Source organism: Schistocerca cancellata, chromosome 6 (assembly GCF_023864275.1).
Source record: "Schistocerca cancellata isolate TAMUIC-IGC-003103 chromosome 6, iqSchCanc2.1, whole genome shotgun sequence".
NCBI classification, from domain to species: Eukaryota; Metazoa; Arthropoda; class Insecta; order Orthoptera; family Acrididae; genus Schistocerca; species Schistocerca cancellata.
In genome coordinates, this window is record NC_064631.1 from 152,464,375 (window position 1) to 152,483,473 (window position 19,099).

General features: G+C 40.9%; 1 protein-coding gene across 1 annotated transcript in view; it reads left to right on the forward strand.

Annotated features, from left to right (window-relative positions):
* The window catches only part of LOC126191417 (dedicator of cytokinesis protein 9), a 374,795-nt gene that overhangs the window by 124,645 nt on the left and 231,051 nt on the right, over nucleotides 1-19,099 (forward strand). The window contains exons 10-13 of the mRNA XM_049932289.1: nucleotides 5,361-5,579; nucleotides 5,836-6,002; nucleotides 18,097-18,258; nucleotides 18,338-18,417. Coding sequence (XP_049788246.1) covers nucleotides 5,361-5,579; nucleotides 5,836-6,002; nucleotides 18,097-18,258; nucleotides 18,338-18,417 — 628 coding nt within the window. The remainder of the gene's footprint in view (nucleotides 1-5,360; nucleotides 5,580-5,835; nucleotides 6,003-18,096; nucleotides 18,259-18,337; nucleotides 18,418-19,099) is intronic.

A 19,099-nucleotide genomic window follows, 5' to 3' on the forward strand; every position in this document is an offset into this window, starting at 1 on the left:
GATGCTTTGTGAACTCATAGAAACTGCATGTAGGGTTCTTAAGGAACATTTCCAGGTTGTCTTTGATTCCATGCTGCATTGTTTATACGATGGTTAGAACTTAAATAGTTTTTTTGCACTCCGACTTCAGGCCACAAGTGGCCCATTGGGATCATCCGACCGCTGTGTCATCCTCAGCTGAGGATGCGGATAGGAGGGGTGTGTGGTCAGCACACTGCTCTACCAGTCATTATGATGGTTTTCATTTACTCAAGTTGCTACTGTTTGGTCAAGTAGCTCTTCAGTTGGCATCACAAGGCTGAGTGCACCCCGACAAATGTCAACAGCGCATGGTGGCTCGGATGGTCACCCATCCAAGTGCAGGCCACGTCTGACAGTGCTTAACTTCGGTGATCTGATCGGAACCAGTGTATCCAACGCAGCAGGGCCATTGCCAACTTAAATAGTGGCAACTATTTATTCATAACTGATACAAAAGAGTTACATATTTGCACCTGTTACCGTTCTTCAAAGTAGTTACCAGAGTTGTATAGAACCTGTTGCGAGTGATGTGGAAGGCGTAGTATACCGTTAGCAGAGCCTGTTGTATTGATGGTGTGAATGGAATGGTCTGCTGCCTGTCAAATCTCTGGAACAGTTCTGAAGTGAATGCCACGAAGTGGTTCCTTCATCCTCAGAATCAAATCAAAGTCACAAGGAATTAAGTCCGGGGAATATGTTGGGTGGTAATACTGTCCATTGATGGTCTGCCGTGGAGGAATGTAATGCGTTAGGATAACACCATCACAGTCGTACACGAGAATCACCATAACTTTAGACCACTTCATTCGCACCATCAACAGAACAGGCTCTGCTAACGGTATACTACGACTTCCACATCGCTTGCAACAGGTTCTACACAACGCTGGTGACTACTTTGAAGGACAGTAACATGTGCGAACATGTAACTCTTTTGTATTGGTTGTGAATAAATAGTTGCCACTATTTAAGTTCCAAGCCTCATGTGTTCTGATTTTAGAATGTGGGGATATCACTCTGCATTCATTTGCAATGCACAGTTCTGTTAACTCGGTCATGTTCATATTATTATTTTCTTAATATCTGGTACAAACTTTGTTTCAATTACATGTATTCTTCTTTGTGTTGTAATTTTCACAAACATTAGTGTAACTATTATTTAGACTCCAGTTTCTGTATTGAGTGAGTAAGTACAGTTCCAAAATAAGAACACACAACTGTTGTCTGACAATTAGCATAAGTACTAAATAAATTAATTAATTAGTGTAGGTACTAAATTAATTAATTGGTTAATTAATTTTAGTGGAAAAAAACAGGCTCTTGTACAACATCCCACAACACTTTCTCTTGACGACCTCTCGTAACCTCAATAAGAGATTTTTGTAGTGGGCACCTATGATGGTTTGCCCCTTCTGAGCATAATCTGTTAGCACCACACCATTGCAGCCCCCCAAAACATGCAGCATTACCTTAAAATGGTTGGATCTTTGCCTTTTTTGGTGACGATGGATCAATGTTTCATCCATTTGCCTTGCTTGTTTGTCTTAGTGTCATAAGCACTCATCCATGGTGGTTAGGCAGTTAAAAAGTCATCTGGATTCTCTGTTGTCTTTATTGTGATATGCTGGTGTTTGAGCATCATAGTCTCCACTTGTGAATTTTGGTTCTTCACAGAGTGATGGTCCGTCACTTCTTTCTTTTTTCATTCGAAATTGTTTGACCATTCTTGAAGCATCTGCACACCCGAGCACGGTGTCATACAATAGTGAATTATTGCCATACAGTTTCACCAACTCAGCAGTGAATGTTGCAACATTGTTTCCCCAAATGCAGAAAATGAATTACCACACAATGCTCCACTTTTTCGATAGACTGCTTCATTTGGTTTTAGCTCCTCTAGTGGTGCCCTATGGTATTCGGGCATGAGGACTTCAGTGTGTAGCAGGACCGGGGGGGGGGGGGGGGTCGTTACTTTATTTTTCTGAGGTAATTATTAAAACAGATATAGATTAATGGCGAATAATTTAGCCAAGTCACGTATTTTGAACACACTGGATTTTGTTGTTTTTCATATAAACAGTTGTTTGTCATTTCTGCTTGCAAAAGTTTCTCTGTAACTACAAATTCATCCGCTTTGCTCAGTGACAGAGAGAGAAGTGTTACATTCATATTTTTATCATTTGTTTCATCAGAGAATGTCAGTGATAAAATTCTATAAATATTTTATAAATTCGAAAAATATGTTAGATAATTCAGTCTTTATTACTATTCGTCAAGGCAAGTTATCAATCCTGCAACGAGTGGGTGGATCCCCTGTTATAGGATACTTTTATATCAAACAATGGAAAGTGTGGGTTAGGATACCAACAATATTATGAAAAGAGTAGAACGTTACTCGCCATTATGAAGACATGTTGAGTTGTAGACAGGCACAACAAAAAGACTGTTACACATTGAGCTTTTGACCAAAGCTTTCTTCGGAAAAGAAAACAGATGCACATTCTCACAAGCAACCATACCTCATGCACACACGGCCACTATTTCCGGCCGCTGTGACCAGAATGCAACTCTTGTGTTGAATGAAAGCAGCAACCTGGAGCTGGTGGTAGGGGTGAGGATCCAAATGGTTCGAGTTGTGAAGCAGCCATTGAAATCAAGCACATTATGTTCAACTGCGTGCTGTGCCATAGGGTAGTCCACTTTTCTCTTGCCCACAGTTTGGCAGTGGCCATTCATCCTGGTGGACAGCAAGCTGGTAGTCATACCAATATAAAAAGCTGTGCAATGATTGCAGGAGAGCTGGTATATGGCGTGGCTGCTTTCACAGGTGGATGAGCCTCTGATGGGGTAGGATAAGCCTGTGACAGGACTGGAATAGAAAGTGCTGGGTGGGTGGATTGGGCAGGTCCTGCACCTTAGTCTTCCACTGGGATATGATCCACGTGGAAAAGAGTTGGAATTGGGAGTGGCATAGGGATGGACTAGGATGTTGTGGGGATCGGTTGAGCGTGGGAACACCACTTTGGGAGAGTTGGGAAGGACATCCACACCAAAAAATCCCTCCCATAGAGTGTGGCCACCTGGAAATGGCATATTTGCAGTGATAACTCCCTTGCCCAGTATGCTAAGTGCCTCCCAAAGGTCTTCACAGACAGGTAACATCTCCCAGATGTAGTCAGCAAACAGATTTCCTGAGCCATATCCCCACATAGAACCAGTCCTCCCATGTACCACCTTCATCACTCAGTATCATCCAGACTGGAACAACTGAGCCACATCCTTCTTCAAGGTTTTGATTATCTATCATCACAACCTGATATGAGGGACAATTACCCAAGATCCTTCAAACTTCTCCTAACGTGGTTTCCCATTGTCTACCTAACCTCCAGAACAAGTTAGTTAACCCCTGTGCCACTACCTGTGGAAGACCCAGGTGTAAGACCTGCCTAGTCCACCTCACAGCACTTCCTATTCCAGTCCTGTCACAGGCTTTATCCTACCCCATCAGAGGCTGGATCACCTTTCAAAGCAGTCATATCATATACCAGCTCTGCGGCAATCATTGCACAGCTTTTTTTAAAAATTGGTATGACTTCCAACCAGCTATCCACGAGGATAAATGGCCACTGCCAAACTGTGGCCAAGACCAAAGTGGATCACCCTGTGGCATAACATGCAGCTGAACATATCACATTTGATTTCAGTGGCTGCTCCACAACCCGGACCATCTGGATCCTCCCCTCCATCACCAGCATTCTGAACTGCACATCTCGGAGTTAGTCTGCTGCATCCACTGCTCCTGAAATTATCCTGGACTTAACCTACGATGACCAACTGTTCCCATGCTCTCCACCAAATAGTTTCCACCCCCTCTGTCCTGCCACCTTCTCCCAATACACGTCTTCTCACCTTCATTGTGCGCCACTCTCTGCCAACATATCCACTAGTCTATTCCCCTCATCTGCTTCTCTATTTTGCCACTTCCCCTCCCCTCCGCCCTGTCCCTCCCCCCTACTGTGCCTGGCAGCCTTGTCCTGCTGCCATCTAGTCCCTGCACACTACATCTGACAGTGCTCTCTCTCTCTCTCTCCCTCCCTCCCTCTCTCTCTCTCTCTCTCTCTCTCTCTCTCTCTCTCTCTCTCTCTCTCTCTCTCCCCACCTGTACCCTGCTATTCCTTTCTCGTCCCCTACCCCTCCTCACTCCGGATTGCTTGCTCTCTTTCACTGTTAGAATTGCCTTCTGGTCACAGTGGCCAGAGATAGTGGTCATGTGTGCATGAGATGTGCCTGCTTGTGTGAATGTGTGTGTGTTTTCTTTTCTGAAGAAGGCTTTGGCCAAAAGCTCAGTGTGTAATAGTCTTTTTGATGTGCTGGTCTGCAACTCAACGTCATCTTTACTGTGAGTAGCAATCTATCCTTTTCATATATATTTTTAATACTTTTATATTATTTAAAGGGTAACTCTAAACTGCACCTGCTAGTACTTTCACGTGGTGGTCGCTTCCTGTGTGAAATGGAATAGAAATCATTGTATGAACTATATTGTACAGTAACACATACATATACTTATTACCCAAAATAATCAAAGGTTTAAATGATTCCAGATGTCAGCCTGTTTTTGATGAAAGAGCAGTTTGCTTTACCAAAGCTGAAAGCTGTAAGCAGTTTTGGAGTACTATACTTCTACAACCATCTCACGACTTACTCAAACCCATTAAATCTAGCCTCTGAATGTCTTTCCCAATCTCGGTCTTGCATGTTTTCTCTTCTAACTGTGGTGATTTTCACTCATAGTAATTTCAAAATTCAAATAATTCCCATCTCTAACAATAATTAATATATTTGTTAGGACAGAGGAGTTCTCTATGCTAGAAACTAGATACACACTAAAAAATAAAGAGTGCCATTGTAAACAGTGATTTTTTTAGAAAGCTACTGTTAACGCTAATTCGTAAGTTTGCATTGATCAAATGATTGCAGGTGTAGGTGAGAAATTCACAGATAATTCCATTACATTTCTGTATTAGCACTGAAGTTACACTGTAAATTGATGTGTATACATGATGTGCTAAGTGGCATTTGTAACAACTCAACATGGTACATTCAATAAGTGATAGTCTTGCAAGAAGTGTATTCGTTAACCAATGTGTCTGAAATAAAATTACTTTGTCAAGAATTAAAAGTTGGGGTTGCAATTAAATGTATGAGAAATTCAAACCATTCAGAAAGCACAAGTTATTTTGTGATTTAAAACCAATGGTTTTGAAAGAATTTCTTGCGCAGATATGGTGAAGAGAAGTGACTTAAACACAATAAAACAACTTTGATGATGTTCTCTACAGGTGGAACCGTATTTAACAACTTTAGCTTTGTTTGACACAAAACAAGGACAGACAAGGAAGCTTACTGAAAATTTTCATTTTGATGTCAATCATCCTCAAGTACGACACATGCTTCCTCCTTCCTACCAAATGACTAATGGCAGGGAGTGTGCTGGAGATAATTTGTTGGCGCCGGAGTTTCAGCAAATACCAAATGAATGGATAAAGTATCCAAGGCAGGTAGGTTATGGACTTTGTGTGTTGATTCATTTGTGAGCTAGAAAAGAACATTATTTGGAAATAATTTTATGCTGAGTGTAACAATAATCACCCTACAACAAGTAGAGCTTCTAGCAAAGACTTTGTTTTTGTTAAAGTTTTTACAAATGAATATGTAATGAGTTACTGGCTATAAATAATTTTCTGTTTCATAAGTATTAGGCATTGTGCTAAATATTCATCCCTGTGTAATGATTCCTTCTTTTCTTTCCTGCAGGCTATATTTAGTGTCAACAACCCTCACTCTGAAATTTACTTGGTTGTGAGGATCGACAAAATACTTCAGGGAGGTATATGTCAAACAACGGAACCTTATATAAGGAGTACAAAGGATCCTCGTCTTGGGCTTAAAATTCATAAACAAGTAAAAACATGTAGTCAGAGGTTTGTTGTTGTTTTGTGAAACAGTTATTTTTGCTTATGTTATTATTTAATCTCTACACCCAAAAATGTGTTATATACATCTTTGAAAACATATTCACGTGAAAGCAAAAGATCACATTATTATTAAAAAGCTAAAAATTAAGTCATAAGGCCACCTGAAGTGTTTTTTAAAGAATATAAAAGTTTCTAAATATATTTTTTAAATGTTCTCCTTTGTTATTCCCTCTCTTTCTTGACTTAAAATGACAATTTTCATACACTGTGTATGTACTGAGGTGACAAAGTCATGGAACAGTGCTCTGCAGATGGCAGTAGTGTAGCGTACATGAGGTGTACAAAGGGCATTGCATTGACGGAGCTGTCATTTGTACTCAGGTGATTCAGGTGAAAAGATTTCTGACACGACGATGGCCACACAATGGGAATTAACAGGCTTTGAACGTGGAGTGCTAGTTGGATCTAGATGCACGGGACACTCCTTTTCTCAAATCATTAGGGAATTCAACATTCTGAGATCCACAGTGTCGGAAGTGTGCGGAGAATACCAAATTTCACGTCTTGCCTCTCATCATGGACAACTCGGTGGCCAACGATCTTCCCTTAACGACTGCCTAGACAGTGGGTAGCACACTGGACTTGCATTCGGGAGGACGACGGTTCAATCCCGTGTCTGGCCATCCTGATTTAGGTTTTCCGTGATTTCCCTAAATCGCTGCAGGCAAATGCCAGGATGGTTCCTCTGAAAGGGCACGGCTGACTTCCTTCCCCATCCTTCCCTGATCCGACGAGACCAATGACCTCGCTGTTTGGTCTCTTCCTACAAACAACAACAACGACTGCCTAGAGTTGACAGTGCTAACAGACAACAACACTGCATGAAATAACCACAAAAATCAATGTGGAATGCCTAATGAACGTATCCATGAGGGCAGTGCGACGAAATTATGGGTTACGCCAGCTGATGACTGATGCTACTGCCTTTGCTAACAGCGTGACATCGCCTGGGCTCATGACTGTATCAGTTGGACTCAAGATGATGTGAAAACTGTGGCTATGTCAAGTGAGTCCTGATTTCAGTTTGTAAGAGCTGATGGTAAGGTTCCAGTTTGATGCAGACCCAACGAAGCTATGGACCCAGCTTGTCAGCAGGCTTGCACACAAGCTGGTTGGGGCTCCATAATGGTGTGGGCTATGTTTATGCGGAATCCTTTGGTCCAACTGAACCCAATTTGGTGCAACTGAACCAATAATTCAGTGGAATTGATTATGTTCGGCTACTTGGAGACTATTTGCAGCCAATCATGGACTTCATGTTCCCAAACAACAACCAAATTTTTATGGATGACAGTGCACTGTATCAGTGGGCCACAGTTGTTCGCATGTGGTTTGAAGAACATTCTTGACAATTCAAGCAAATGATTTTTCCATCCAGATTGCCCACCACGAATCCCATCGAATATTTACGGGACATGATCGAGAGGTCAGTTAGTACACAAAATCCTATACTGGCAACACTTTTGCAATTATGGATGACAATAGAGGCAACATGGCTCAATATTTCTGCAGGGGCTTCCAATGGCTTGTTGAGTCCATCTCACGTCAAGCTGCTGCACTATGCTGGACAAAAGGAGACCATAAAGATAGTAGGAGGTTTACCATGACCTTTGTCACCTCAGTGTAAGTTTCTTTGCATTCCTTGAAAAGTATCGAAGTGACAGTAACATGTGCCATATGCTCATTTATGTTTTTGTGGTTTCTGGAGGAGCAAATATTGCATCTAACAAACTAAAAATGCAGCTTTGGTGCTGAGGCCTGGCGTCGACAGTGGCTCTGTGTGTGTGTGTGTGTGTGTGTGTGTGTGTGTGTGTGTGTGTGTGTGTGTGTGTGAGAGAGAGGAAGGACTTTGTCGGATAGCTTAGTTTACTTTTAAATGTAGTTGAAATGTGTGTGTGTGCTGCTCAAAGCCTCTATTATGTGGCGATTGTTGCATCATTGTCCCCCAAACGCAGAAAATAATTACTGCAAAATACCCCACTTTAACAATAAACTACAGCATTTACTTTTAGCTCCTCAGGTTGTGTGCTGTGGTAATATGGCTTGAGGATTTCAGTGTGTAGCAGGACTACAACTGTATGACTGAAAACAACAATAAAATTCTGTCTCATTATTGTTAACATTCTGTCACAGATTTTCCATTTAGAAGAAAAGTAACGTAAGTCATGTACATTTTTTCAGATTGATCACTAATGTGATTTGTACTGAAAACTGGTGGCTAATCATGTTATTCAGAATTAACATTATTTGGACATTCATGGCCTCAGTAGCCTATTGTATTTTTTTTTTTTTCCTCGTAAAAAGGTGTTTATAAATTCTAATGCATTTCACCACTGAATGTTTTTTATAAACCCCCCCCCCCCCCACCTAAATTGCTAGATTGTCAGAGGTATGTATATTGCTCCAGGCTCATTGGTGTGTTTCTGAACTGTATTGACTGATTTTTTTGCATGCTTACCATCAGGCTTCTGCTACCAGTTGAGCCTCAAGTTACCAAGCAAATTATTCATCTAGCAGCAGCAGTATTTTCTTTCTTTTGTGGTAATTTTCTGATGCCATTAGACACATTTTCAATGTGAACCAGTTGTATTTATGACGTTTTATCATCTCATGTCTTGCTTTTGATCACTTTCTCCTGTGGCCCTATTAATCACCAAAATGCTACTCATTCATTCATCCTCAGTTTAGGTCATGCATCACTTGATGCTAGCAGAATTCTTCTTGTATCCTCTGCTTGAAGTACAGTCATTCAAATCTGCATGTAGGGATCTGACTCTGTGTGTTGGTCTTGTAAAATAACTGACTCATAATGTTTCTCATGATCGTCTGTATATGAACATAGCCAGGAATACTGTGTTACGACTATCACCCTATACTGTGCTGTAAGAGATTTTGAGGTGGACATTATTTAGGTGATGGTAAAACATGTATTTGTTCTTTTACCCATGTTACTAAATGACAGAGATGTCATTGACATAGCATATCTAGTGTTGAGAGGTTCCTCTTCAAATGTCCCATGGAAACCCTACTGTAAAAATAGACACTCACTGTGTCAGTTGAGTACTCCTGGAGAAAGAAACAGACATCATGGTAATCATTGTTACCTTGTAAAGCACTTTCTTTCTCAGATTGACAGTAGACCAAATAAACTATCTGCAAACAATTTTTGTTTATGAGGTGCAGTGAAAGGGCTGTAGACCCAGGCCTCCAGGTAGACTGTCAAAATCTCAACTGGTTGTCTAAAAAGAATCATACCAGATACAATCACTACCATAAGATAAAATATGACAAAAAATATGAAACAAGTTTCTTAGTTTGTTACATCTGCCGTCTTAATAAATTAGCTTAAATCAGTTTATTATTATTATCATATGCATCATTTACAGTAATACACATTTAGCAAAACAAAGAAATGCATATAAAAATGAACATGTGAAATTATATACAGTACACAAGTTTTAAAACGGCTCAGTCTACACTCAGATGTTGATGGATTCGATCCAGTGGAGTGCCTCGTGGGATGCTTGATGGAGCTTCTCAATGCCACCAGGCAAGCGTCTGATTGGACATTCATTCACAATGTGGCTCATTGTTTGGGTGGCACCACAGTCACACACACTGTCACTCGAAAAGCCCCTCTTGTGCATGTTGTATTTGCACCTACCCTCTTCAGTCCGATATCTGTTTAACTGCACACACACCTCCCTTCGTTGTTGGAAGCCTGGAACTGGAACTGTTGGATTGTCTACAAGTTCGTGGTTTCGGGTTGTTGTAGTTTGCCACTCATGTTTCCACTCTGCGTCCTGGTCGAATCCTGTGGATAGAATTTGGACTCCCATTTCATATGCTGGTCTTCTAGATTTGAGGCATTTCCTGGGCAGTGGTAGCAAATCGTCATGAAGAGGGATCAAGTTGTTTTCAGAAACTTGCTGACAGAGGTTGTAAAGAGCAGCCTTTTGACAGAGGTCTGTTGGGCAGATGTTTGAGAGCACTGGTAGCCAGCAAGTAGGTGTAGACCGGACTGTACCACTAATTACTCTCATAACTGAGTTCAGTTGGACATTTACTTTCACTACGTGGGCACTTCGGAGCCAAACAGGTGCACTGTTGTGCTGCTTTGTATACCAGTGCAAGGGATGCTCCTCGGAGGACTGATGTGATTGCTCCCCATATACTGCCTGCCAGCTTTCTCACAAGGTTCACTCAAGTTTGTATCTTCTTGGCCAGGTTGGAAAGGTGTTTTTTGTATGTTAAAGTTCTGTCCAGAGTGACTACCAGGTATTTTGGGCTAACGTTCTATCTGACTGTGCCAAGAGGGCCGAACTGTGGACTGATCTTTGCTGATGAAAGGCGATTAGAGAGGTGGAACTGGCTTACCTCGGTTTTAGAAACATTTTTTCTCATTTGCCATGTCTCAAAATACTCAAAGTTTTGTAAGGCTGTTTGTTAGGTGTTCTTCACATTCAGAAAGGTCTTCACTTTGATATGAAATTGCCAGGTCATCTGCATATTGAAATTTTCGGCAGGTCAAATTTGGCAGGTCAGCTGTGTAGAGGTTGAATAACACTGGAGCAAGAACAGAGCCCTGATGTAATCCGTCATTGGGTACACGCCATCTGCTTTTCTCTTCTCCTTGATGTACCTTAAACTGCCTATTGCTTAACATGTTACTTAAGAGGTTGCCAAGAGTTTTCTAAGGTATTGCTCTCAAAAATTTAAGTAATAGGCCCTCGTGCCACACTGTGTCATAAGCTGCTGACAGGTCAATGAACACTACTCCAGTTTTAAGTTTCTTTTGGTATCCAGATTCTGTGTGAGTACCGTATTTACTCGAATCTAAGCCGCACTTGAATCTAAGCCACACCTGAAAAATGAGACTCGAAATCAAGGAAAAAAAATTTTCCCGAATCTAAGCCGCACCTGAAATTTGAGACTCGAAATTCAAGGGGGGAGAAAAGTTTTAGGCCGCACCTCCAGATCGAAACAAAGTTGGTCCATTGTAATATGAGACACAATTTAGGTTGAATGAATGACGACACAGCTGCAGTAGTTTGGTTCGAGTCGTAAGCTTAGCAGTTAAGCTTTACCAGGTAGCCATTGCTATGCGTCAGGCGCTCCGTCCGTATTTACACGGGTGCCCTTCCTTTTTCACGTGCTTCGTCTGGTTTGATTTGATTGCTTATTTTTCTTTGATCTGATAAGTGCCGTTCTCTTTGTTATAGGTGTTTACGTCACTCTAGGCTGAAAATGCATTACTGTACTGTGTCATGCATTGTTTGTCGCATTCTGATAATGAGTGTTTACGGCCTGTCGCCGCTCGCGGCATGGCTTGCTTTTGTGCGCGCTACCGCTGCTTACAATGAGAGAGACAGAGAGAGAAAAAAAAAAAAGATTGAGAAGAGTAGTCTTATTAGCGAAACAATGGCAAGAGACTGCTATTTGTTGTTACTCACACTGCTGCTTTCTTTGATAATGATCAACAAGAACCTAGTAATAGACTATGTATGATAGAAGATGGTCTGAACGAGAGTTTAGGGAAAATTTTTCTCCGTTTGAAAATCTTTGCAGATGCCTCTTCAGTACATTACATTCTGCACAGAAATTAGAGCCATCTTAGATTTAAAAATCTAGTCAATTGCCGTGCTTCATTTCTGACTGTATCACTATTAGGCATAAGAATAATACGAATATAAACATGACACGATACGTATATTCTTCCGCGTTTGCTGTTGTCTCACTCTAGTTTCGTAGTTTATTAGGCAGACAGTATTTAAATGAGATAGCAGCAAACACGAAACAATACATGGCAAAATGTGTATATTCGTATTATTCTTATGGTGAAGAGAATACTGCATGTGATTGACAATTCATAAAAGTTCCTATTAGAAACCATCTCTTATCACAGGTAGGAAAAAATTCAGAATGTAGAGTTGGCCATATTGACAAACATCCCGAATAGTCTTGCCAGTCGGATTTTCGTAGTAAATTGAAATGCTGCTACATTCGAAGATGAACAATACGGAATTTGTATTTACTTCGTTGGATAATGTGTGAAAATGCAGTGGTCGAAACTTGAGGCGGAGAAAAAAGCTCGTCTTCCACCTTTTTTTTTTTTTTAATTTATTTACTGACGCAGAGGTTTTGACGCCAGTATTTATCTTTGTGCCTGCAAAGCATGCCTATGTAGCGCTACATATATTCGGCGGCAGAAGTTAGTTGTGGCGGCACCTACTAACATTTTTCAGAACTTCTGCTTATTTTGCACTCGATTCTAAGCCGCAGGCGGTTTTTTGGATTACAAAAACCGGAAAAAAAGTGCGGCTTAGATTCGAGTAAATACGGTAGTCAAGGAGAACACTTGTTCACAGCAGCTTCTATAAGTTCTGAATACAGCTTGTTCAGGTGGTATCATAGCATTAATTTGATTTAATTAATTAAAAAAGGAGATTGAATATAGTGTGTGAGAATCATGATATGCATGTTCTTGTTGAATATAAATGTCTTATAGTTTCATGTAATTATAAAATACTCAGTCCCAATCCAGCAGACAAATTAAGTCACAGCATAGATGCACAATAGGTTATGTTCCTTTTATGTCTACAAGTATTGTTTATAAACTCTGTATGCGTGAAGTCGGGTAGAATTTGTAGAACTTCAAACACATTTGTGCTGTGTGAGGAACACTTACCCCTCACCCCCTTCCTTTTTTAAATTACTTTTATTGCTTGTCTGTTGTTATAGAGTTGAACTGTTAATTCATGTGACAGTATTGTTTAGAGGATTGTAGTGTATTGTATATTTGCAGATGGGCTCTAGTTACTAAGTGGAGTTACATTGCTTATTCTAAACAGTTAGTGTGTAACTCATATTCGAGTTTCATTTCTGGGATTTGGGACTAGAAATGGAATCCCGTTGTGTGAGAAAGTTTGGCAGTGGTGCGAGCAAAAGAAAACATACAGAGAAGCAGCTGAAGAAACTGCCAAAAGTGAGTTTGTATGGTGGATGTCAGAGAACTGCGTGCATTCCCTTAATTTTTCTACTGCGATTTCACAGAAGGGCCACAAGTTTTTTCTGCCTCAAGGCCTCCACGTGGGTTAACCTGGCCTTAACTGTACATGTAATAAAGTATATGTAAAAACAAAGATGATGTAACTTACCAAACGAAAGCGCTGGCATGTTGATAGACACACAAACAAACACAAAATTACACACACAATTCAAGCGTTCGCAACCAACGGTTGCTTCATCAGGAAAGAGGGAAGGAGAGGGAAAGACAAAAGGATGTGGGTTTTAAGGGAGAGGGTAAGGAGTCATTCCAATCCCGGGAGCGGAAAGACTTAACTTAGGGGGAAAAAAGGACAGGTATACATTCGTACACACACATATCCATCCGCACATACACAGACACAAGCAGACATTTGTAAAGGCAAAGAGTTTGGGTAGAGATGTCAGTCAAGGCGGAAGTACAGAGGCAAAGATGTTGTTGAACGAGCGGCGGCAACTTGAAATTAGCGGAGGTTGAGGTCTGGCGGATAACGAGAAGAGAGGATATACTGAAGGGCAAGTTCCCATTTCCGGAGTTCTGACAGGTTGGTGTTAGTGGGAAGTATCCAGATATCCCGGACGGTGCAACACTGTGCCAAGATGTGCTGGCCGTGCACCAAGGCATGTTTAGCCACAAGGTGATCCTCATTACCAACAAACACTGTCTGCCTGTGTCCATTCATGCGAATGGACAGTTTGTTGCTGGTCATTCCCACATAGAAAGCTTCACAGTGTAGGCAGGTCAGTTGGTAAATCACGTGGGTGCTTTCACACGTGGCTCTGCCTTTGATCGTGTACGCCTTCTGGGTTACAGAACTGGAGTAGGTGGTGGTGGGAGGGTGCATGGGACAGGTTTTACACCGGGGGCGGTTACAAGGGTAGGAGCCAGAGGGTAGGGAAGGTGGTTCGGGGATTTCATAGGGATGAACCAAGAGGTTACAAACTTTAGGTGGACGGCGGAAAGACACTCTTGGTGGAGTGGGGACGATTTCATGAAGGATGGATCTCATTTGAGGGCAGGATTTGAGGAAGTCATATCCCTGCTGGAGAGCCACATTCAGAGTCTGATCCAGTCCCGGAAAGTATCCTGTCACAAGTGGGCACTTTTGGGCTTCTTCTGTGAGAGGTTCTGGGTTTGAGGGGATGAGGAAGTGGCTCTGGTAATTTGCTTCTGTACCAGGTTGGGAGGGTAGTTGCAGGATGCGAAAGCTGTTTTCAGGTTGTTGGTGTAATGGTTCAGGGATCCCGGACTGGAGCAGATTCGTTTGCCACGAAGACCTAGGCTGTAGGGAAAGGATCGTTTGATGTGGAATGGGTGGCAGCTGTCATAATGGAGGTTTGCTTGTTGGTGGGTTTGATGTGGATGGATGTGTGAAGCTGGCCATTGACAGATGGAGGTCAATGTCAAGGAAAGTGGCATGGATTTGGAGTAGGACCAGTTGAATCTGATGGAACCAAAGGAGTTGAGGTTGGAGAGGAAATTCTGGAGTTCTTCTTCACTGTGAGTCCAGATCAACCCAAACTTTGGGTTGGCAGGCCTGGTTAACCAAGAAGGCTTCCTCTAAGCGACCCATAAATAGGTTGGCGTACGAGGGGGCCATCCTGGTACCCATGACTGTTCCCTTTAATTGTTGGTATGTCTGGCCTTCGAAAGTGAAGAAGTTGTGAGTCAGGATGAAGCTGGCTAAGGTAATGAGGAAAGAGGTTTTAGGTAGGGTGGCAGGTGATTGGCGTGAAATGAAGTGCTCCATCACAGCGAGGCCTTGGACGTGCGGAATATTTGTGTATAAGGAAGTGGCATCAATGGTTACAAGGATGGTTTCCGGGGGTAACAGATTGGGTAAGGATTCCAGGCGTTCGAGAAAGTGGTTGGTGTCTTTGATGAAGGATGGGAGACTGCATGTAATGGGTTGAAGGTGTTGATCTACGTAGGCAGAGATACGTTATGTGGGGGCTTGGTAACCAGCTACAATGGGGTGGCTGGGATGATTGGGTTTGTGAATTTTAGGAAGTAGGTAGAAGGTAGGGGTGCGGGGTGTCGGTGGGGTCAGGAGGTTGATGGAGTCAGGTGAATGGTTTTGTAGGGAGCCTAAGGTTCTGAGGATTCCTTGAAGCTCCGCCTGGACATCAGGAATGGGATTACCTTGGGAAACTTTGTATGTAGTGTTGTCTGAAAGCTGACACAGTCCCTCTGCCACATACTCCCAACGATAAAGTACCACGGTCGTGGAACCCTTGTCTGCCGGAAGAATGACGGTGGATGGGTCAGACTTCAGATCACGGATAGCCTGGGTTTCAGCAGTGGTGATGTTGGGAGTAGGATTAAGGTTTTTTTAAGAAGGATTGAGAGGCAAGGCTGGAAGTGAGAAATTCCTGGAAGGTTTGGAGAGGGTGATTTTGAGGAAGAGGAGGTGGGTCCCACTGTGACGGAGGATGGAACTGTTCCAGGCAGGGTTCAATTTGGATAGTGTCTTGGGGAGTTGGATCATTAGGAGTAGGATTAGGATCATTTTTCTTCGTGGCAAAGTGATATTTCCACCAGAGAGAGTACGAGTGTAGGACAGTAAATCTTTGACGAGGGCTGTTTGGTTGAATCTGGGAGTGGGTCTGAAGGTGAGGCCTTTGGATAGGACAGAGGTTTCGGATTGGGAGAGAGGTTTGGAGCAAAGGTTAACAACTGAATTAGGGTGTTGTGGTTCCAGATTGTGTTGATTAGAATTTTGAGGTTTTGGGGGGAGTGGAGCTGGAAGTGGGAGATTGAGTAGATGGGAGAGACTGGGTCTGTGTGCAATGAGAGGAGGTTGAGGTTTGCTGGAAAGGTCGTGAAGGGTGAGTGAGTTGCCTTTCCGGAGGTGGGAAACCAGGAGATTTGATAGTTTTTTGAGATATATATTAGTATATGTATATATGCAGTATATATTAGTATATGTAGAGAAAAAATGCAATTCAAGAAGCCATGTGAATTGCAAACAACTAAACATTGTGAAAAATGTGGCTAAGGGTAACCTTTAAAAATAATATTTTTATTTTGTTAGTGCTCTAACCTATATGTGAGGAAAATATGAAAGGTCTTTGAGCTTGTAGCTGATACTAATAATTTCAGCTGTGGTGATGAATTCAGACTCTCACTAGCTCACCTAGCTGCTTTAGAAATGTTTTTGTATGAGTTATTAGAGCATACCATCAAACAATGTTCAAAGAATAGGCCACATAAATTTAATCAGAAACAAGCTGCAGAGTTACTTTTCTGTTTGCTGACCAAAATAGGAATTGAAAGGTACCATTGACAGTTGACATTAACTAATCAAATAGAAGCTACTTCAAAAATTACTAGTCTGACTGTAACTGGGCAAAGCAGATATACTCCTTTGAAGGAACCAGTGTAATCCTGAGAGGAAAGTTCAAGGCCAATGTGAGAATGTTGGGACAAAGACAGAAGGAAAATGGACATAACTGCCTTTGGGAGGGTTATACATATGAATGTAGTTAAGCTGTTAAATCAACAGAAATACTCTATAACCAACAACTAACATTTATGTTTATTAGTCACAATAAATTCAGAGACTTTGCTCCATCTTGTAGGTGACACTTAAGAAATTTAGGTCATCAGTTCAGCTTCCATGAATAAAAACCCCATTAGATGTTCTACAGTTCTGTCCAGTATGTACTGTGTGTTATCCTGGTGAGCTCTACATCCAGTTTTTACGCTGTCCAACTTACACTCATCATTTTATGTTGTGTAAGGTAACCTTTTTTACATGAAATCAGATTTTTTGATGACGTCTTGGCTTATTCATTTTTTGTCTATTTAAATGAAGGCATCACACGCATCTTTATGTCACTATACATATGTATACACAGCTGAATACTTATGTAATAGTTCACCTCAAAGGATTAATGTTGACTGAATTGTGTAACAATATTTCAGTATTTCCCGCATCTGTTCAGTGTATGGCCATTGGTGTCTGTTGCTTGTGTGGCACTCCATGGGCAGTGCACTATAAAAATGTTCTTGTTAGTTTTTCCATGTTTGGATGATGCTGATTCTGCAGCTTTTGTTCAGTTACTGAAAATATGCTCCAGTCGCATAATTATAACTTCATTAAGTGCACACATCTGGTTTATGCCTTCACAAAGTCATGAGAAGTTGCTGTGGTACTGCATGGTGGTGTCTGCTGCAGGGTGCATCAGTGCCACCATGCCACAGCAGTAAATGCTAGTTTCATATACACTTCACAATGGTATAATATAAAGGCTGATACCAGTTGTATGGAATTAATAACATTCTAATTAAGTGACTGGAGCATTTTTCATTAATTTAATAAGATATTGTCTTACCTCATCACTTGCAGCTGTTAACTGAATGCGGATGTGCCATTATCTTTGACAACAGAAGTATTTTGACTTGCAGCTCTCACTTGTGATAATAGATGTTCGCATCTGGACTGAGAAAACTGCAGTTTATTGTGTTGCTCAATGACTTTGGTGCAAACAGACTTTTGGAACCAGTTTCTAATGAATGTTCAGTGCACTCACCATTTTTAAATGTCAGAAAACGCCATTTCCTTATAAATACTAATAAACTGTAATTCTCTTTGCTGTTATTTTATCCATATTGGATCTTGTGAACACCGCGACCATTAATGATAGTTGGCGAATGACACAACCAGCCCCAAATACTTTTTAAATGTTTTATTTCAGTGCCATAACTGGTTTATGCTACCATGGGGTTGAACATATACATTGAGCTACAAAACCACGTGGACCACAACAAAACATATCACCATATACTGGGATACACATTGTGGAGCAGACAAAATGCTGTTGATCAAACATCTTTGTAACGAAAAGTATTAACCATCTGAAGATGGGCATGGTATCCTGAAACCTGTTATGGCAATAAAATAAAACATTTAAAAAGTATTTCTGGCTGATTGTGTGATTCACCAACTATTCTCTTAACTATTTCCATAAGTATTGTTATTTTTGTTAACAGGTTAGGAAATTATAGAATGCCTTTTGCATGGGCAGCACGACCACTATTTCGGCTTTATACTAACGAATTAGACACAACCCCTGACTTCCCAGCTGTATACAGACAAGAAGGAAATAAACTTACAGATGAAGAAATTTTGAAAGTGCTTGCAGAATATAGAAAGTAAGTATGCCATTAAATTCTTATGAAAATATCTGTATTTTATACTTACTGTCAACATGTAATGTGTTATCTATTGTAGACCAGACAAAATGAGCCGTCTCACTGTAATTCCTGGATGGATCACTGTAAAGGTGGAGCAGATTACAGAGATTCCTGAGAGTAAGTTGCTAAACATGCTAAACATCTTACTGGGTTTTATGAATTAATGCCTTGTATGTGCCTAGTTATGAAATGTGGTTACTTTTCAGTTGTAGTTGCTGGTTAACAGTAGTCACTTGCTTTAATTCATTCAACAGTTTTATGTACATAATAAATTATTGAGAGGCAGGTATATTTTCAACATTTTGATATATTGGTCTTTGTAAGGAAATCTTAAAAGGGACATAATGTAGGTACAGAAGCACATAATATTGATAGGTCATAATCTTTATTCCAAATCATTGTTGTTTGAGTAATAATTGTTACTATTAATTAAGAATCTTCTGAGTATGTTCCTTGACAGGACTTTTGAATATTGACAAATTCCGTAGCTGTGGGTTTACACATAACATTAAGGATTATTTAGAATAATTTATTTGTCATCATTAATAGTGTTGGCGTGACTTACGAATTATTTTGGTATGGGCCATCATTAACACTTAAAAACATGTGAGTGCAAATACTTTTAAAAAAGAAAAAAACACTGTTTTATTCATTGGATATCATGTTTTAAAATTGTCACATAAAAAATTCGTAAAGTTTTCATGTAGTGTCCAACCTTACTATGTAGTTTATAGTGTGTAAAATAGTTGTAACAATTGCTACTAACACCTTGTTTTTACAAATTAGTTTCCATTGGAAT